At 37.0% G+C, this 22483-nt stretch overlaps 1 protein-coding gene across 1 annotated transcript; it reads left to right on the top strand.

Annotated features, from left to right (window-relative positions):
• Nucleotides 1–6665: 6665 nt before the first annotated feature.
• Nucleotides 6666–22242, top strand: trpc4a (transient receptor potential cation channel, subfamily C, member 4a). The gene is made up of 11 exons (XM_056736490.1): nt 6666–7083; nt 9816–10219; nt 14924–15442; nt 17008–17344; nt 18211–18350; nt 18921–19249; nt 19336–19531; nt 20013–20207; nt 20694–20735; nt 20934–21023; nt 21111–22242. Exons 2-11 carry the CDS (start codon nt 9842–9844, stop codon nt 21681–21683), a joined length of 2799 nt encoding a protein of 932 aa, XP_056592468.1. The 5' UTR covers nt 6666–7083; nt 9816–9841; the 3' UTR covers nt 21684–22242.
• Nucleotides 22243–22483: the final 241 nt, after the last annotated feature.

Genomic DNA, 22483 nt, shown 5'->3' with positions numbered 1-22483 from the left:
TGGTCTTCAGCTCTTGTCCAATAACCATCATCCCCAATGCGATATTTCATACACCTTCGCAGAACTGAAAAAACCTTGATCAGGTTTCTTTCATGTTGCAGGAAGCAAAAATCACATTTTAAGTCCAAAAAATCATCATGATTTCAACGTGCCTCTTTGTAGACTAAAAACGCCCAAGAAGAAATTCGATTGAAACAATACATAGCATTAAAGATAACCTTCAAGCTCTTCGACACTAAACAAATTTCATTATGGTCATGACTGTGGTCAAAGTAATTACCTCAAACCTTGAAATGGAACAAATCCATTTGTTTTGTTGACTTAACTTGACTTTCTCACTTCTCACATAGGAACTGAAGCCCACAAAACTGATGAACCACCTTGAAACCTGCAGGATTATCTTTCCTTATCTGTTGAATGCAAATCGACCCTATTTGCTAAAACACACGTGCATTTCTATTAGCAGTTTTCCTGTTAGCCTTAGCAGTGAGTGAAACTTTGCAGTTTGTAATACTAACAGTGTTTTCTGTTTAAAATTCTGCAGACGTGGGAAAATAATGCAGAAGTGTGATAATACAGTAGCTGTTCTCCTCCCCGGCTGTCCTCAGAGTGAATTTTATAAGCTGCTCACTCGTGTCTCATATTGAGCTCCAGACAGTTGGAAATATGTTTCATCTTCTGTCTCCACCCACTCACTTCATGAAAATCCAAACATTGCAAATAAAACCACCTCCAGCATACAGATACATCATATAACCCTGACTCATGATCTTTCCATCACCTGTGTGTGCTATCCATTTTATGGGGGGGGTAACACAATAAAGGATTTATTTCAGCAATAATATTTTTATTCAGTATTAATGCGCTTGCAAACAACTTAATGTCAGCATTGTGATATACAATTACGAGATTCTGTTTATAACATATTCAAGCCACAATATACCATCCTCACCATCATTTCAGGACCCATTTATAGCCTTCAGCCATCTTTTATCATCTCTTAGATTTCAAGTATATCCAGGTGCACACTCTTAAATTATTCATCTTACTTATTTTTTTCAATGAGCATGAACAGCAACATGACTATCAGCATTATGTAATCAGAACTGAATTTCAATCCATTCTGCATTCGTATGTATGTCTGTGATGGATCAATCTTTGAAACAGCCTCTCAGCAGCCCACTTTAAGGGTCTCAGAGTAAGGGTCTTCACACTTATGTTTTGTTTTTTTCTGTGAGAATTTGAAAGACATACTTTAGATGAACTATGTCAAGTTACGGCCTAATTCAGCTATGGAGTTAAAAAAAAAAATCTTGGATTCAGTAGGTCTACTAAAAAGTGTGCACTTTAAACACAAGTCCAGCACAAGTCTCTTGAGATAAGTGGAAAAGGACTGGGAAGTGGTTATTTCCACATTTTTAAGAACTTGTGTTTGTTATTGATACATATATATATATATATATAAAGAAATAGAAATAGAAAGGTTTATACATTTTGGAGGGATACAAACTGTCACTGCTAAATGAGACCAGTTTTTTATTGCACTTATCCCTTTTGTTGTTCCAATTGCTTCAGTTGTTTATCTAATCTATAAGTCGCTTTGGATAAACGTATCTGCTTAATGACTAAATGTAAATGTAAATGAAAAGGTAAAGAGAAACATGTTATTGCACTTTTCTAGCTTTGAAGACTTTCTTAGTTATGTTTTATTTAAATATTAGCTTCATCTCAAATGTCTTTTCTCCTAACACAGAAATTAAAATATAGACAATAGTCTCCGAGCTATAAAATAAATTAAGGTAGCAAAGCCTTTGATGAATTTGATGTGATTTCATGTGACATATCTTGTGATTGAAAGTGATCACATTTGTGATTTTTCTTTCCTGTGGTGGTTTGTGTGCAATTCACAAATCTTGACCTCCAGCTGAGGCAAACTGGCAATCCTTTTCATCAACACCGTCTTAAATCCTTGCACTGCCCTGAGCATCATTCTCACAAAGCTTGTAAAAGCCATCCAATACCAACAAGCTCCTGGTGAGAAAATCTTGTTTTCTGCTACTCCTAGTGCCAACACCCTTCAACAAAATCTCCCATGCGACGGCGTCAGCATTCAATTGGCTGTATACGTCTGTCACACTTCCTCTCTCTTTATTGCCTTCTCAGATTCTTCATTAACCTGGTCATATTTCTTTACACAAGCACAGCAAGCTGATCTTTGACTGACAGCTTATCAAATGTAACGCTTCACTTCAAGTGGGAGAGGGGGCACAATATGAATACACCTCATGATAACCCTGGTTGATTGTTGATAGAAATTCTGAACTGTCATCATTTTTATTTTTAAAGAAATCATTAACAGCCAAAAAGAATCATACATTCCTATTTGGTATGCAACATTTATGGTGTTCATTTTCAAACCCCCCAAAATAAAAAGATAAACATACGCTGTGTTCTAAATCTAAAGTTTCATGATACAGTACTGTAGCTTTTTATGATGAACAGTGTGTGGACTTTAAAATAATTTCATAACCTTTCACTCGATCATTACAGCTACGTCGATTATGTCACTGTGCTGTTGAGACCAATGAGAATCGATAATGTTTCATTGATGTCCTACCCGTTCCAACGACATCATATTTTAGGTCACAGTAGAAGTGATGGCTTGAAATGGAACTTAGCTTGTATTACTTCATACTTTAAATATAGATTTTGTGCTAAAAACTTTAATGATACTATTATTTGCCCTTAGGAGTTTGACAATCCACGGTTACTATAAACACTACCGTGAAATCTATTTATGGACATGAATATGTTATATTATATTTGACCCTTGACCACAAAACCAGTCATTAGTAGCACGGGTATAGCCATAGCCAACAATACATTGAGTCAAAATGATCTGTTAGGATATAATGCCAAAACATTATGATATTAAGAATTTTTTAAGTGGATGCAGCAATCGCTGCAAATCGCAAACAAAAATGGCCAGAAATACGCCTAGAAACATCGCTCGCTGCTTCCCCATCTTTGAGAATTAGCCACTCAAGTTTGGTATCTGTTAAGCTTAGAATTTCCGCTTTCAGGTTCATCTACTGTCTGCAACGTCATTGCAGCGGTAAGCCAATAGAGAGCAAAAAAAACTGTTTCTTCTTAGCAACTGCCTGCTACATCCGATGGACAACTTTAGCAACTGCAGGCAATTTTAAATATTTTTTGCACCCTAAGATTCCAGATTTTGAAATAATTGTCTCTCGCCAAATATTTTCCTATCCCAACAACTATACATCAATGGCAAGCTTATATATTCAAAATTATTTAGATGATGTACAAATATGTTAAATTCAATAAAATGTTCAAAATGTTCATTGTTGCAAAGCAGCTTTACATGCATAATCAATAACAATATTAGTAATAATAGATGAAAAATTAACATAAAGTAGATCACACAGTATAGATCAGATCACGCAGTATGTGGATATTACTAATATTTTATTAAAAAATCTTTCACAATAAAAAACAAAAAATAATAACAACATAAGGTTCACAAACAACATAACATTTTTTTTACAACAACAAAATATTTTTGGGGAAGGTGGGCATGAAGAATTTCAATAAGAGAATGAAAAACGGTTGAATGGTCATTGATGGGCGGTAACTAATACACCCTTCGAACACCCTCAATCCACATGCTAATAATGACTTGTTTATTCAAAGAGCTGCTGTATGACGGGGGCTCTTCACGGCATCTCCAAAGAACCGTAGCCTAGGCAACAGGAGGCTTTTTCTTCCCCTATCCCCACACTTCCCATTTATTTTTATACTGGACGTTTTGGATTTAATCCCTCACTGTTCAGGTGACTGTATGGCATCAGCCCATTTCTACATCCAAGAAATGCAAAGCAATGCCCTCGGCGACGACATCTCAGATCTTCCAGAGTTTTTCACTACTTCTGCTTCTGCGTGACAGATCAAGCTTGCCTGCGTGAAGTCGCAGCGAAAAAGCCCGGATTAGCCTCCATTCAAATGGGAAGAGACAAATAATTTTGTGTTAGAACTGAGAAGCACATGGAGTGCCGCATTTATTGGCCAGACGCTAATCATAAAAGTCCACAAATGGTGGACAGCTTTGTGAATTAAGCCTGGTGAGACGGCTGAGATGAAAGGTGAACACTGGCGATATGAAATGTAACTCTTGAAATAATCAAATTATTGGAACATTTGTAATCATTTGTTGAAGAAGCACATCCTGTGTGAGGGTTTAAAAAGCTTGCTTTACAAAAACCAGCAAAAATGTTCACTGCAACCAATGTCCGGCTCTAAGGGTAAAAGCAAATCAATTTTAATAGATCTCTATTGCAGACACTAACAGGGTTTTAAACAGATGCAGTAAATATACTTGCCTGATAAATTCTTTCTGTCGTACCCCTCTCTCCGCAAACATACACAAACTCTCATACTCTCTCTAATGAAGAACAGGGGACGTTACATTTATTGTGTTCTGCCCAGCAAATCAATTCTGACATTCGCAGATATCCTATTTAGTAACAATTCAGCCTTTCATTTGCAGCCTTAATGCTTCAGTGTTACAAACCGAGAACTTAAGGTCAGAGTACACCGAATATTTGGCATTGATTTAGAAAAATTGCACTTGGATCCTGCTCTCATTTTATTCTTTCCATCTTGTATCAAGTTTCCTATCCGTGTGTAAACGTGTCAATATTTGATCAATACATTTCTCTCTTATTGCCTGGAGGTGTCCACATACCTTATAACTCTCGCAAACATCTTCATCTCTCGCAAAGAGGGCAATCTAGAGACCGAAACATCTGCTAATTCAACCGTTTTGTTTTCCCATCGCCCTGCCTCTCATTGCGCCACATTTATTTTCAATTCAAGGAATCTGCAGGGGGTAGCACAGAACAGACACTGTTTGATTTATTCGCTCTTATGCTAAAACAATTATAATTTCAAGCAATTATAGACAGAGGAAATTATGAATTATAGAGAGTCTCCAGAAGCACTAAAAGGGAAATGCTATCTCACCATCTTTGCTGAAAAAAAAAACAAATTCTTTCACATCATTTGGTTTCTTGTTTCAGGGTGGCTTTATTGGTTTAATGGCTTTGAGACATTTCGTCATGTTTCATGTTTTTATGAATTGTTTCGTTTTTGTTGTTTTTTGCATTTAAAAATAATTGAGACACTGTAATGTTGAAAGGGATAGTTCCTCCCAAAATTCAAATTCTGTCATCATTTACATACCCTTATGTGATTTCAATCCTGTATGACTTTTTTTCTTATGGAGAACACAAAAGAAGATATTTGCTATTGGACCACATTGACTTCCATTGCATGAACACAACACTACACAGATATTTACTCAAAATACTACTCAAAATTTCTTCTTTTGTGAGTCACATACAGCTTTTGAACGTGAATAACTGACAGATTTTTTAAATTACCTTATTTTCTTCATTTCTGAGTGTCTATTTCTTCACATGCAGACATCCTCATCCGAGCAAGCTTTCAAGCGTCTTCTGACATCCTGGAAAATAGAAAACAAGACATTTTTCACAACATTAAACTTCTGTTCTGTTTGTATGACCGTAGGACAAAAGTCTTAATTGTGAATATAATCATTTTAAGAAATAAAGCACTAACAGAAACTGACTTTCAGTTCAGGTAAGAGAACTCCAAGAGTTTTCAAGGAGATGTTTGAACATGACATATAAGAGACACTTGTGCTATAACGGCTGAGGAATTATGTAATACTCTTCTTTATGGCTTCACTTTGATTTGTGGGTAACAGTCTGCCTTCCAGAGCACTGAGATAACATAAAGGACTTTCAGAGGAATGTCTTCACTTCTCAGTGCGGTTCGATTTGTCTGCTCTGTGATGCTTAAACCTGTTACACTGACATATTGCAGGAAAGGTGTCTTTACACCTAATGCTTCAAACTCAGATGTGCGTCTCGGTTTCACAGGTTTGATCAAGTGGCTCAGGAGAGATAAAAATGTTTGTGCATATTTCAATTCTGCTTTTTTGATGCTGAATTCTATATGTGTATAAATGGCACAAGAACTCACAGGTTCACAGACAGCGCCCAAAACAGCAATCTGTTCTAACAGACAAACTGGCGACACGCCGAATCCCCCTTTCAGTTACTGATAAATCTGTTGATTTGTAAATTGTCCATTAAAACAAAAGATACATTTGCTCTTAACATTTTCCGCTCCTGTGTTGGTAGATTATTGCACGTTAATAGAGCAAAGGTTGTGGGTTCGATTTGTGATAGCCTATAAAAAGGCACATTTAAGTCACATTTGAAAAATGTTTCAATCTAAACGTAAGCTTATAATAAAAAAGCTTTTTCTCAGTAAGCATTTGTCATTTTAATTAAAATGTTTTAATATTATGATGAAGAAGTCACTTTAAGTGGACATGTATGGCAAGACCAGAATCTTCAATGCGTTTAATTTATGAAGAGATTTAGGATCGGAACCTATGCGAAAGAAATCATAAATTATAGGTAAACTGTCACCATAATCACCATAACTAACACACACAAACACTCTACCAGCTGAGACTGAGAGAGAGAGAGAGAGAGAGAGAGAGAGATGCAGGTAGACCACTTGTATCCTCTGCTCCATCTCCAAGTCTCTCCAGTAAGCAAAAATCGGAACTCTAATTGAAAGATGAGGGACCGACGAACTAAAGTGCGATGAAACGTTCAAGAATATGGAAGATGACAAACGACTTGTAGCACGACATGTCGAGTCACATCTAGCCTACTTTCCGGAGGAAACAAACACGTTTCTCTTCGACAAACTCTGCAAATTATCTTCATCTTGAACGCGCAATGAAAGGATCAATCGTCGCGCACGGTAATTCGCGCCAAGTGCGTACAAATGGACGTTATTTCTCCGCGTTCCGTGTCTACCGTTGCGCATTTTCGCGCTTTTTTCTCTGTGGAGGCGACTGGAGTGTAACAGTTTTGCGGCTCTGTTAGCACCGGGCACCTGTTGTACGTCAGTAAACGGGGATAAGTCACGAGTCAGCGCAACGTTATATAAAACCAACAGGTGAGATTCCGTTATTTCATTACAGTACATGTGTTTTAATGTCCATTTACATGCATTTCCCCCACACAGAGTTAATAAATTATGGTGACATTATAAACGAATGTTGTTCACTAACTTGTATGAATTTATCTCTAGATCTTTTAATTAAAGACTGCTTCGCTAAAACTACAGCAGAGCTGAAATATAGGATTTATTTTCCTAATGTTACCTATAGCAGTTTTGGCAATGGGTGCGTACTGCAGTTTTGTGGCATATCGTGCGCGTGCAGCATTTTAGACCTTCATCGGATCAAAAATGCTGGAAAAATACTACGATGTATTTATATTTTGCTTTAATGGGGAGTTCTTTAGATTTTGACTACACAACCTCCATCTATCTTCAGTGGACACGAGCGCACTGCGCAGTGCGCACATGGTCTGTCAATTACTGGTGGTGTGCTCATCCAACACTTACTGTACGCTGTATAATATATAAAACATGTTGATGTTCTTACAAACCACTTATTAAAAAAGTTTAATGTATGCAATTATTAACAATATATAATAATATAATACATTAATAAAATCTTATAAATGCCATAATATGTCTGCTATAAAGGATTGGGTCACTAAGAAGTGTATGGGCCCACACAAATCTATGTATGGTTAGAAACAAGACAATACTGTTAATAATGTTTTGTTGGGCAAAGAAGAAAACAAGGTGTTGAAATATTACATTGTTGATAACCAAACTATGTTACTCGAAAGCCCACAACAGAAGACGGACCAAAATATATGTACAATACAGTATCCACCTGTAAATCATGAAACTGATGACAAATGCGTATGACCTGTCATGCCTTACAGTATGAAGTTAAATTCTACTTTTACTTTAGCCAATGCCATAAGGTTGGAAACCATGTTATAATAATAACGGTAATGATAATGAATTAAGTTTTCAGATGACTAATTCTCTGCTTAAAGTATGTTTTGCTTTGGGCAAAGAGTAATACAACAGGCATGTGGGCTATCGTAGTCTAATGTTCCTGTAGGTGGTAGAGCAGGAACCACAAAGGTTGTGGGTTCCGTTCCCAAGGAACACACACATATTGAGTGCACTCAGAGTCACTTTAGATAAAAGCATCTGCCAAATGAATAAATGTAAAATCTAGGAGTCTGTAAGGGTGTAGTCATTACATTTAGTTTAACAATAGAAATATGTGGGATGTCCACACTGGTAGCTACAAGTTTAAGTTTGGTCGAAAAACAACACACAAATAAATACTACTTTGTTAAGCAACACAGCTAATCTATTAAGAATTGAAATGCTATATCTGCTTCTGACTTCGCTCACTCGTTCACTCATTTACTATTCCCTATAGAGAATGATCGAAAGTCCACTATATGGGGAAGAAGTGAATGAAAATAAGTGAATGATTTCGGACACTAATTTAATATAACCTGCGTCTGACAGTGATGTCGCAGACAATTGTCTTAACGCTTTTATTACGCCTGCGTGGCTTCATAGATTGCTTTACAAAATGGCGAAGTTAAATTTCACCTTATTGGTCACGTTTTTGTATCAGTTTTAAATAAAGAGAACAAAACAACTGTTTGTAACGTTTATTAACTATGAAGTTTATTATGTTTCTAAAATTATTTCACATATTTAAAATTGAGCTCAACTGTCTAAACGTGCATTCGTGGCATTAACGGTCACGTTCTTCCAGCTGATTCTAATCAGACGGTCCATTCGCAATGTTTCAGGTTCAATAGTAAGTGAATGAGTATACTTTGGATGTACACTCGATATCAGAAGGCTTTGTGGGTAAAAAGAATTGAACGAATGTAGGGAATGAGTTGTTCACTCAGAATTCGGACAACACTACAAAATGGTGGACACCCGATACAGTGCAGTATAAGAGATAGGGGACGAATTCAGACACAGCTTATGTCTATTAGTTTCACAATACAAAGCACAGACAATAAAACACAGACAACCTGCAAATTGACTCCATTTACATTGTGACACACTGGTTAAACATTGACTTTGTCTTTTGTCAAGTCATGAACCTATTATGGTGAATATTCAGCTTATAAGCAAAGTACACATATTAATTATAAGTGACATTGTGATTCCCTTTTGATCTACACTGATCCAGATCAAAGTTTACAAGAAGGCTTTTTCAAAGGATTATTTGTAAACTAAGGGAAAGGACTGTATAACTGCTCACACAACCACGAGAACCTATTGTGTCATATTATCATATTCACATAATCTCTTCCAGTATAGAGTACAGAGAAAAAGTCTTAACATCTGCAGTTCATATTTTGCAAAATGCCTGCAGATTACTACCGCCTGCAGATTTTCTGATGATAACAGTGATGATGATATTTGTTTAAGCCTATGGACCATGGTTCATTGAAAAATCTACATGTCATGTCTTATGACTGGTGATGGCCATTAAGGTCTTGATGTGTCTTATTAAGTATTCGAGGTTTTCGTTGTGGCCTTCAACAAAGCGCTCAATCTGATATCCTAATAACCAGAGAACTCTAACAGTCAACAGAAAACCAAGTACAGTAAATGTAAGCTGAGTGTCATGCTAATGGGTTACTGGGTGTGGATAAGACAGTTTACAATACTTAGGTCCATTTCCTCGGTAATGCATGATTCCTACCCTCATTAACCAACATCCTTTCATCTTCCAGTACTGAGTCTCTGTCCTTCTGTTTCCATCTCTTCAACCCCAGTTGTCTCGAATGAAGGATTAGCAGCAATGTCACAACTCTACTTTCGCAGAAAGGGGAACTTCACATACAAGGACCGAATCCCGCTGCGGATAGTTCGGGCTGAGTCTGAGTTGTCACCTCAGGAGAAGGTCTACCTGTGCGCTGTGGAGAAAGGCGACTACGCCAGTGTCAAACAAGCTCTGATAGAAGCCGAGATCTACTTCAAAATCAACATAAACTGCATTGACCCCCTTGGACGGACGGCTCTGCTTATCGCGATTGAAAATGAGAACCTGGAAATCATTGAGTTACTGCTCAGTTTCAACGTATATGTGGGGGATGCTATCTTACACGCCATCCGTAAGGAAGTGGTGGGGGCTGTGGAGCTGCTTTTGAACCATAAAAAGCCCAGCAGGGGCATGCAGGTAAGGCAGCAATTACTGAACGATTTACTTTGGAGATAAAGGGATAGTTCAGCCAAAAATTACAATTTGTTCATGTCTCACTCTTATATCATTTCAAACGTGGATGACTTCTTTCCCATAGGATTGGTGCCCATTGGTCCCATGTTGGTAACAAAATAACATTGAGTGTGTTTACATGCACAAAATAAACGGATATTTATCAAAAATCTGCTTAAAAAGAAAACTGTTTTAACCTGATTACTGTACATGCATAGTAATAACCGGCTACGCAGAAAACCGTGTTTACATGGAAGTTTGAGACTTGCCGGGTTTCTCGACGTCATCGTCGATAGTTTGTTAAGTAATTGAAAATGCAGCCGGAAAATGGTCAGAAGCCGTATTTTGATATCACTTCTCATGTCTGCAGTACTTGCATATGCAACAATAGTTCTTCATTTTACATTTCTACATCAACTGCATGATTCGAGAGCGGACTTTTATGCTTTATTTTACTATTGCTTCTTTTTGGGACTTTTATTATTGCGCTGACAGACATGCACACGTTAACAAAACTGAGAGGAAACCGGTAAAGCTGTTTACATGGAGTAAGAAATCGGAGTAATGGGCAAAAAACTTCCTCTGCCAAACAGGTTTGGTTTACACCGTTTATGAGCTGGAGTAAGACCATCATTGACTCTTGACTTGCATTTATGGACAATAAAATGACAAGGAAGCCACATACAAGTTTGTAATGAAAAGAGGGCAAATAAATGACATAATTTATATTTTTGGATGAACATAGTGATATTTCCTTAACACTCTCAAATGTCTTGGGTCTTTCCTTTCGACCCACTTGAACAATTCCTATTTCTACTGCTATTCTGTTCTTATATTTAATCACTGTGTATGCAGATTGCCAACACTGCAACATGTTTTTTTCAGAGTATGTCACAGTGATATGTGGAACCACAGGACATACTAATCTTTTTAATAGGGACGTTTTCCCTGCAGACTTAGTTGGTTAATTAAAAGTTTTAAAGCATTGCCCTTTAACAGAGACCTGCGCACTAAAGCAAGTTTTTTCCTACTTTTGCACTAGGATGGCTTGCATTTCCTTTCTTATCGTCTTGGTCCTTAGGCAAAGAAATTTTCCACATTTTAGAAGAGCCATTACCCCTGCTATTGGCCTTGCTACAGATACAGTCTCAAATACAGTAGTGTACCAAACTAACTATTTTGCCACCATTTCTCACAGGAAAAATAAGTCATTTTGTCATAGTAACTGGCTGATAATATGTATGATCTCTTATACATATAGGAATAAAAACGAACTTATGTTTTTAGGAAAGTGTATTAAAGAGTAAATATTTGGGTCCAACAACAAGTTTGCTTACATACACGGTGTAAAAACACTTTCATTTTCTAATAATAGGTCGTTATTGCTAACTCGCTTCTTGACTGATTCTCAGATGATTCATTCCGTGATTCATCTGTCTAATCCCCTCCTTTCTGTCAGCCAACTCTGATCTGATTGGTCTGATGGTCTAGTCTGCTGTGATTGGTCTACCGTGTGCAGTGTCGCAAATGGAACGTAGGCGGGCATTACACGGAGTGACGCAAATCTGACCCGGAACTGAAACGAGAACGACAGATGACTCGTTTGCATGATTCAGAGTTGACTCCTTTATTCCCAAGCCAATAACTTTCGGCTTTACAACTTGGCAGACTGCTTAAATTCACACAGCAACATTACAAACACTGCATGAAATGTAATTTTAAGGACATTGTAATATTTACTCTTAAATAGAGTTGGACAGCACAATATAATAATTTGCTGAGCAGTGCGGATCTGTATTTAGACAAGCAGTAAAATCTTATTTTTATCTTTTGCTATCTGAACTGCAAAACAAGGAAAAGAACAAACTTTAAAAACTTGATGAAAAAACACATTTAAATGATAGTTCCCCTTCAAAATGAATATTCTGTCATAATTTTCTCACCTTCTTGTCATTTTTAACCTGTACGACTTTCTTCTGCAGAACACAAAAGAAGATATTATGAAAAATGTTGGTCCCCATTAACTTGCATTGGTTTTGTGTCCATGCAATAGAAGTCAATGGGGAGTCTCATTGGGGACCAACGGTTTTTGGTTACCAATATTGTTTAAAATATCTTCTTTTGTGTTTTACAGAAGAAAGTATATCACACAGGTTTGAAATAACAACAGGGTGAGTAAATGATGACAGAATCTTCATTTTGAAGGTGAACTACTTCTTTAATACTGGACATGCTTTGCAATAAAAAAAAATGATATTTTAAAATGTTTTGGTCTTACATCTGTTTTTGGCCAGATCCGTTTTTTAGCTTTCAGGATGCAATTCAAATGTGCATAGATGTGGCCGAATTCACAAATTTTGCTTACTCTATTCCTATATGTGGCAGTGGTTATGTAGCAAAGTCTGTAAGAAAAAAATGTCAAAAATGTACCCAAGCCTTCACCCATTAAAGAGGTCCAAATATCTACCATTGAGGTACAGATTTGCATACATTTGGCACTAACATGCCCTCTTTAGGTGCAAAGATGTACTTTATGAGAGAGTACTGGCCTAATGACAGATCAGGTACATTTTGGAGCCTTTTTTCTCCACAGTGCATATTGAATGAGCAAACAGGCACACATGTATTTGCATAATACATACAGTGCCTTGCAATACGGAAAGTATTAAACTCTCTTCATTTTATTCACATTTTGTTATGTTGCTGCCTTATCTTAAACTACTTAAAAAAAAAAAATCTTTAATCTACACTCAATGCACAACACTGTCAAATCAAAAAACAGATTTGTGACTTAGAATATTGAAAATATATTAAAAATAATAAACTAAAATATGTACATTGCATAACTATTCATAACTTTAACTCAGTAGTTGGTTAAAGCACCTATACAGGCTCAAATATTTTTGAATATGATATGACAAGCTTTACACATATGCATTTGGCAATTTTTTGCCATTTTTCTCCTCTCAACCTCTGTCAGGTTGGATGGTGATCATAAGTATACAGACATTTTGAGGTTTATGCAGAGATGTCCAGTTGGGTTCAAGCCCAAGTACTAGCTGGGTCATTCAAGGACATTGACAGAGTTGTCAATTAGCCACTCTTGCATTGTTTTATCTGTGTGCTTTCGATCATTGTCATGATGGAGACTGAACCGTCTGCCCTGGCCAATGTTCTAAATGTACTGAGCAAGTTTTTCTTGATCAGTATCTCTGCCTTTTGTGCTGTTGAGCTTTTCTTCTACTCTGAGAAATGCCCCAGGCCCTGCAGCTGGAAAAAAACCTACATCATGATGCTGTTTCCACCACACTTTACTGTTGAGACGGTATTGTACAGGTGTTGAGTAGTGCCTGGTTTTCTCCACACATGGTGCATTAAACTGGGATTCATCAGATCATCATAGAATCTTGTTTCTGCCAATTTAAAAGATTCATTGAAAGGAAGGTTTTTGCATATTTCAAGTTTTCATGTGTCTTCACTGAGCATAGGAGTCCGGCCACTCTGCAATAAAACCCAGATTTGTGGAGTGTTGCACTGACGTTGTCCTTCTGCAAGTTTCTCCAATCTCCATATATGATCATAGAGCTAAACCAGAGGAATCATCAGCTTCTTGGTCACTGCACTAACCCAGACCCTTCTCCGTCAATGGCTCAGTTTGGACAGGAGTTTAGCTCAATTAAGAGATCTTGAAGATCTGGTGGTTCAAACTTCTTTCATTAAAGCAACGTTAGAGAACTTAGGCTTATGGTTCTCCCTTGTGGTTTTTAAGCGCAATTGTCCGTTATTAGTGTCGTAAATACTCTGGCTGTATAAGCTTCCCTGTAAGTAGCGGAATACACTTGAATTTTGTTCACTAAGCAGAAACATCATGTCACTTCATAAACTGTGCATGTACTAAAGCACTCTTTTGGCTCCCAAGGGGTTTACTACTGGGCTATACTAATGGCTCAAACTAGATTCTGAGATAGCAGCTGGTTGTTAGCCGCTAGCGCATAGAGTGCTAGCTACATAGCAGCTAACGTGCTTACATTTTGCAGTCACCCAAAACACAGCGCAATGACACAAATGTGTTTAGTAACCAACAACAACAGAAATCTGTAGGTATATTTTCGGAAACACACTCGCGACCAGGCGATGTGCTTTGTTCAATAGGTGCAATCACTAACTATCACTCAACTCGCTATGGGAATAGTGCATAGCAACTATAGAGACCGGTAACATGCATTATGTTGAACTGCATGAACTAAGCCTGTCTCAGAGCATGAACTAATGCTGTCTCAGAGCTCTACTGGCAGTTCTTTTGACCTCATGTTTTGTTTTTTTACTTTGATATGCATATTCTCCACTCAAAGTAGACACTTCAACAAGCAAAAGTAAGGCTTCTGAGCTAAATTTCAAATGTAAAGGGTATGAACACTACAGTTTTTTATTTTTAATAAATTTGCAATGTTGTCACAAATCATTTTTTTTGTATTGTCATTATTGTTCATGGAGTGTAGATTAATGTAATTTAAAAAAAAATTAAGTAGTTTGAGACAAGACAGCAACATAACCAAATGTGAAGAATATGAAGGGGTATGAATATGTTTGCAAGGAACTGTACATGCGTAAAATACAGCAATTCATCTGACTCTTAAGTTTTTGCATCTTATTTTCATCTCGTTCTAGGTTCCTCCGATCCTGCTGGACAAGCAGTTCTCCTATTTCACACCTGACATAACACCTATCATCTTGGCTGCCCACACCAACAGCTATGAAATCATAAAGATGCTGGTGCAGAAGGGTGTCTCCATACCTCAGCCCCACCCGGTGCGATGCAACTGCATGGAATGCGTGTCTAGCTCAGACGTAGACAGCCTGCGACATTCCCGATCCCGTCTAAACATCTACCGGGCCCTGGCAAGCCCCTCACTCATTTCCCTGTCCAGTGAGGACCCATTTCTGACCGCCTTCCAGCTCAGCTGGGAGCTTCAAGAGCTCAGTAAAGTGGAAAATGAATTTAGGGCGGAGTACGAGGAGCTTTCTCAACAGTGTAAGCTGTTTGCCAAAGATCTGCTCGACCAAACGCGCAGCTCCAAAGAGCTTGAGCTGATCCTCAACTACAAGGATGATATAAATCCCCTAGAGGATGAAGGGAATAATGATCTTGCAAGGCTGAAACTGGCTATCAAGTACCATCAGAAAGAGGTGAGTTTTCTGCTGTTTAGAAACAATAATTTGTTGGTTAAAAGGCTATTCAATGTTCATTCATAGTTGAAATACTTCACAACTATGTATAAAAAGGCTATGTTATCATAAACACAAATGTTTGTAAATCAGCAGTATGGGCTGCGTTTGATTTTCTGCAGGCTGTATAAAAAATGTCAAATGGTTATGATGGTTTGCCCATTTAACAAATTTCAATCTGTAAAGCTGAGAACTGCAAGAATGTAGTTTAAATGGCTCTTTGTTGCCCCCTTCTGTGCACAATGAACAATACAATACCTATGCATGTGAAAGGTCAATGCAATAGAAGTGTACAATAGAATGTGCTTGTGTGTGTCTAATTGAATTGAGGTCTTCTAGTCTGTAATGTTTGCATAAATGTGATAAATAAAAATGCAATATGCATTTCACTCATTTAAAGTTCACCCAAAATGAAAAATTCTGTCATCATTTACTCACCTTCTTTTCATTTCAAACCTGTATGTCCAAACAGTACAAATTAGTTCATAACCGAACAACTGGTACCCATTCACTTCGTATGTATGGACACAAAAGTCAATGGGTACCGGCGTTTTTCGGTCATCAACATTCTTCAAAATATCTTCTTTTGTGTTCCGCAGAAGAAAAAAGTCATAAAGGTTTGAAATGACAAGAGGGTGAATAAATGAGGCAGAATTTTCAATTTTGGGTGAACTTTTCTTTAAAACTAAAAAATCCAACGGATTTTAACAGTTCTGATTTTTTCACAACAAATCTGCTGATTTGGAGAAAACTATTGCATTTAATTGTGTTCGCACATGAGTCATTCCTTGGCTTGTTATATTTAATGTGCATTGTAGATGGTTTCAGAGGAAAGTGAAGAAAGCTCTTCAACATCCCAGGAGATTAAATCCAGATATAATGAGAATCAAAACAGAACAGCCGAGAGAAAAGGGCCCTGTGTCGCTGCCTTTTTGTGCCTTTGTTTTTGCTCTTTCGATACTTCTCTTGTTTTTCATTATGGCATGGCTCTGTTATTTGAGCTCTGCAGAGAGCATTTCTTATGCAACTGCAGTGATCTATAACATTTGTAAGGCCTTTCGTATAACAGAAGCAAGAAAAGTATTTTGCTTTCCTGCACATTGCAGTGACAAAATAAGAAGAATAAATAATAGAAGATATCAGCAACTCTTTTTGTGCTGCATTGCATGGATTGCAGTAATGTACTCTATATGACACTTATAAAGGGGTATTCACACCGACAGCGATTAGGATCAACAAAGTTATTCACTTTTAATGAATGTGATCTTCAGCAACACAAGTGTCAGCAACTGTTCCTAAATGAAAACGCAACGCTATAAAAACAACCAGTGAATACCAAGGAAAACACAAACAGTTATCTGCTGATCCACCACAGCACAGTACTAGCAAGCAATCCCAGCAATGTCCAGGAATCTAGGGGCTGACAGTTTGAATGCCTCTAAGAAATTCTTTGAATGTGGTCAATGTTCAGGGTTGTGACTCGCAGTTCATTCAGCAACAATTTTGTCTCTTTTTTTTGTGGTTAGTTTGTAGCACAGCCAAACTGTCAGCAGCTGCTGGCATCTCGATGGTACGATGAGTTCCCAGGCTGGAGACGTCGCCACTGGGCCAGCAAGTTCATCACCTGCATGTTTATCGGATTACTCTTCCCTTTCTTTTCCTTGTTCTACCTGGTTGCCCCCAAGAGCCAATACGGCCTCTTCATCCGCAAACCCTTCATTAAGTTTATATGCCACACTGCTTCCTACCTGACCTTCCTCTTACTCCTGCTGTTGGCCTCTCAACACGTGGTGTCCCATTTGCCTAAACAGCAGGGACCGGCACCCAACACTGTGGAATGGATGATCCTACCCTGGGTTTTAGGTAATGTATCTTGATTGATCTACATTATTTAAAGAATTTTGTTATTGTACTAGTGTTGTCAAATCGATTATTCGCAATTAATCAATTCCAGAATAAATGTATGTGTTTATATATTAAAAAAAAATATGTAATATATATTTATGTGTACGTATAAATAAATGCACAAACATACATGTATATATTGAGGAAATATGAGTAGTATTTATATTTATTCATAATTGTTATAATTAATGTTAATACATATTTCATATGAATACATAATGTAAATATTTATATCTATATATATATCTATATATATATATATATATATATATATGTATGTATATATGAATCTGTGATTATTTATTATTTAAACATATGTAATATAATTATGTAATATATATTTATGTGTATGTGTATGTATAAATAAATGCACAAACATACATGTAAATATGAGTAGTTTTTATATTTATTCATAATTATTATAATTAATGTTAATACATATTAATACATAATGTAAATATTTATTTATCTATCTATATATCTATATATCTATATATATATATATATATATATATATATATATATATGTATATATGATTATTTTTTATTTATACACATGTATGTGTGTGCATTTATATAAACATAAATATACATGCCACACACATACAATATATAAACAAAAACATTTATTTTGGAATCAATTAATCTTGATTAATCTATTTGACAGCACTATGTCTTACACAAAAGTGTTTGTTGAGTTATTTTCTTGGCAGAAGGTTTAAGATTTGCATGTATAGTTTTAAAGTAATAGCATCTCAAAATGTTTTTATTTACAACATTGATTATTTGACTCCTTGTTTCTCTTATATATTTATTCTTTATAGGCTTTGTATGGGCTGAAATCAAACAAATGTGGGATGGTGGGTTTCAAGAATACATTCATGACTGGTGGAATCTTATGGACTTTATCATGAATTCTCTTTACTTGGCTACCATTTCACTGAAGATCGTAGCTTACATTAAGGTAATAACTAATTATGCTGGTTTGCATTGAAACATGCTCTCTTAAAGGGATAGGTCACCCAAAGATGAAACTTCTTTCATTTACTCACCCACATGTCAGAGATTTCAAATGTTTATGACTTTCTTTCTTCAGCAGAACACAAAATATGTTTTGAGACACATTGGAACCCAGACCAGACCCTTTGACATCCATTGTATGGACACAAAACCTCTTAAGACCTTTCTCAAAATAAAACCTTTCTTTTTTGTGTTTCAGAAACCAAAGAGTCATAAACAGGTTTTGGGTGACATGAGGGTGAATAAATTATGACAATTTTTATTTTGGGGTGAACTATAACTTCAAAGTTTTTGTCTCACCTTAAATATGTTCATATTGGTCCCAATCAAATGCAGTAACAGTTGAGTGTCCATGAAAAGTTCTTATTGGGTGCGATTGCTGTGCATCAAAAAAATTTTGTCTTTCTGTTTTTTGTAACCTCACAAATGTGTTGGACACAGTGCTTGTACAGGACCCAAATTTGACCAAATCTGAAAATATGACATACCTAATACTCAGCACTTGTTTTTGCAGCACTCAGGTGAGGTGGAACGTGTGAACTGGGACATGTTGCACCCCACATTGGTGGCAGAGGCCTTGTTTGCCATAGCTAACATATTCAGCTCTCTACGACTGATTTCGCTCTTCACCGCCAACTCCCACCTCGGACCTCTCCAGATCTCTCTCGGCCGAATGCTGCTAGACATCCTCAAATTCCTTTTCATTTACTGCCTGGTTCTGCTTGCCTTCGCGAATGGGCTCAATCAGCTGTATTTTTATTATGATGAACCTGCCTACATAAGTAGCTGCAATGACACTTGCAAGGGCATTCGCTGTTCAACACAGAACAATGCATTCACCACGTGAGGAGCTGTAGATTTCTCTTCTATTTTGTTTGTTTACAGAGTTTCCTGAAACAGTAATATTATGTTCTTTATGTTTTTTTCAGGATGTTTGAAACATTGCAGTCATTGTTTTGGTCCATATTCGGTCTCGTTTCCCTGTATGTGACCAATGTTGGTCCTGATCACCAGTTCACAGAGTTTGTTGGAGCCACAATGTTTGGTACCTACAACATAATCTCTCTGGTGGTGCTTCTTAATATGTTAATTGCTATGATGAACAATTCCTACCAACACATTGCCGTAAGTGCTACAAGGAATTATATTTAGTATCTTGGGTAGTTGATAAATAGCACGTGCATACATTAGTTTTCACTTATTATATCGTCGATGTGCTTCCGAAACCTTGAATGTCCACATTTTTTCAGGAAATGATTAAATGCTGTGCTGTCTTAGTTGGCGAGCACTTTTTAATAAATTGTATATAAACAAAACAAATATAAACACATAGGGTGACTCCTGATAATGATATATGGCATTAATTATGCAGATACGAGGTTTCAGAAGGACAGCAGCTATATGTTGGTGTGTATTTAGATCTTGTAACAGCTTACCATTTCTTCTTTTTTTTATTGCATTTTAAATGCTTTCTCCTTACTTTTTATTCCCACATAAATATCCCATGTAGTCGTACAATTTATATGTAGTCATTCTTGCTATATGTCTTCCAGCTTACTCTTTAAATTCAAATACTTAACACTTCTTCTATATGTTTGGTCCATAGGATCATGCTGACATCGAGTGGAAGTTTGCCAGAACTAAACTTTGGATGAGCTACTTTGAGGAGGGTGGCACACTTCCATCTCCATTTAACATCATTCCCAGCCCAAAATCATTGTGGTACCTTTTCTGCTGGATCAGGAGCCAATGCTTCAATGTTAAAATCAGAAAAAGAACTGAAACTTTTGGATCTCTCGGGGTAACTAGTTTACAAGGAATTAGCTATTTGACTAATGAGAGACAAATAAAAGACCTTACATGAGATTTTGTTGTTAGGTTGCTTTTATGGTACAGAAATGTGTTTTAGCTGAATGTCTAGGCTGATCTTGTTTACATTTACGCATTTGGCAGACGCTTTTATCCAAAGCGACTTACATTGTGTTATCCTATACATTTATACATGGGTATTTGCAATCCCCTGGGATCGAACCCACAACCTTGCGTTGTTAACGCAATGCTCTTACCACTGAGCTACAGGAAAGCTATTTAGCAAACAAATAATAATAATTAAAAAGTCAGTTTTCATTGAATATTGAATATTGATTTATTCGAAAGTGCTGAAAAAAATATGTTTTTCTGTCTATTTTGAATGATCAAATGATGACAGCTGGTAGGAGTTTCACTACCTTATAATACAGCCAATTACAAAATCCATATGACTGAATGGTTCCATCTTTTTTTTCAGGTGCGAGCGGCTGAAAACCTCCGCACAAATCGACAGTACCAGGTAATGGTGTCTTTTTCAAACCAACTGTTCAGTAAATCTGTCTACAAAGTTAAATTTCCATCAGCTTGGCACCATTTCCTTTGATTTCACACTTCAGATCAATTGACACACTTCTTTTCCTCTTCTTATTTACTGTCATTTTTGAATGAACTTTTTCATGCGGTTTGTCAAAATTTTAAATGAATTCTGATTTTTAAGGAGGTGCTCAGAAACCTTGTTAAGCGGTATGTAGCAGCAATGATCAGGGATGCTAAGAAAGAGGAGGGGCTAACGGAGGAGAACTTTAAGGTAAACTTATGGTTAATTGTTTTAATGTTGTGCTAATTTGTATAAGTGGTGTTATGACAACGAATCTTGTGTACATATTATTGATAGGAGCTCAAGCAGGACATCTCAAGTTTCCGTTACGAGGTTATGGGAATGATGAAAGTTACCAAACATGGTGGGCCGGCCTCAAAACCAACTACAGGAGCCTCAAACCTGGTATATCCTGATAGTTCTCTGAAGGGCAACCCTACTTCAGGTGGAAGTCAACTTATGGGCAAAAAGAGACTGCAGAGCATCACCACCACTATCATCCAGGAGGGTGGCACCAAAGCCAATTCTTGGAATTCTGGAGGATTTAACAATCCAGCAGATAGCTCTGTCCCAAACAGGACTGTTGCCTCAGGACTGTGTCGTCAAATGAGCAACAGAGGGACAAACAACCCAGGCGAGATTTACTCTGTGTCAGAGGAAGCTGGAGAGTCGGAGACCGAAGAACACAATGACGGTGGAGAGGATGGAAACCCAAATTGTAAGGCAACAGAGAATCCAAATACAGGAACAGATGTAGAGAGGGATGACGTGAGAAATGCTGTGAAGGAGGACGATGAAGTCTTACGCAAGCGTTGTATCTGTGACAAATCGAATGAGATAAACAGTGAATTTGAAGGATGCAGATTATAACGGTATGTGTGTAACACATGTTGGGGTTTGCTGTCTGTTGATGAACAAATAGACTGCTATCTGTAAAACCCAGATGATCCATAAATCTCGCTATATCCCAGTAGCAGTCGTGGTAAAGGTCCGGAACCTGGCACTGTGTCATCCGATCATCAAGTAGAGTACTGGAGTCTCAGGGATGATTGTCCCCCTTAGGTGAATACAGGGGTCCAAAGTTGTCATTCACATATACAGTATATATACTCAACCAAGTGTGCAAACCATCCTGTAGTTTATCGCTGCTCTGCACTTCTCTCGGCTGACTCGTATATGAAGGAGCAATAGCTGGCCCACTTGCTAGTACTTAATTCTGCCTTACTCAGTTAGATTTAGCCATTTTTGCTATATGTTTTGTATCTGTCATTATCGTCACGCAACCTCATATCTTGAATAAACGTTACTATGCAAATATTCACAAATTTTAGAACATTTTAGTCATGTTTTACAACATTGTGCATGAGGCACTTGAATAATTACAGAATGAGCGAGCTGAAGACTGATTTTTATAAAGAGTTTTCTCTGATTTAATAAGTGGAATCTGGTCTAATACTATCAATTATACTGTAAATCATTACATTATATGATACTTTAAAATCATATGCTTTTATACAGCATACTCATCGTATTTATAATTATTTGAAAGAATAACAGTGGTATCACACTTTGCAGTATCCATCAGTAGACACTTATTTACAGAATGTTTTGAAAGTTATTATGGGAAAATTTCAGTTGAAAGCTTCTATCTTTACACAAAAGGTTACCAC

The sequence above is a fragment of the Triplophysa dalaica genome, chromosome 22 (genome assembly GCF_015846415.1).
Source record: "Triplophysa dalaica isolate WHDGS20190420 chromosome 22, ASM1584641v1, whole genome shotgun sequence".
Lineage (NCBI taxonomy): Eukaryota > Metazoa > Chordata > Actinopteri > Cypriniformes > Nemacheilidae > Triplophysa > Triplophysa dalaica.
This window is presented reverse-complemented; position numbering and strand designations above follow the sequence as displayed.

Bases quoted from the DNA above. Each gene is read 5' to 3' on its own strand.
- trpc4a (XM_056736490.1), top strand. From the start codon at position 9,842: ATGTCACAACTCTACTTTCGCAGAAAGGGGAACTTCACATACAAGGAC. The intron at 10,220-14,923 runs GTAAGGCAGCAA...ATCTCGTTCTAG, and splicing joins AGCCCAGCAGGGGCATGCAG to GTTCCTCCGATCCTGCTGGA. The intron at 19,532-20,012 runs GTAAGTGCTACA...TTTGGTCCATAG, and splicing joins ATTCCTACCAACACATTGCC to GATCATGCTGACATCGAGTG.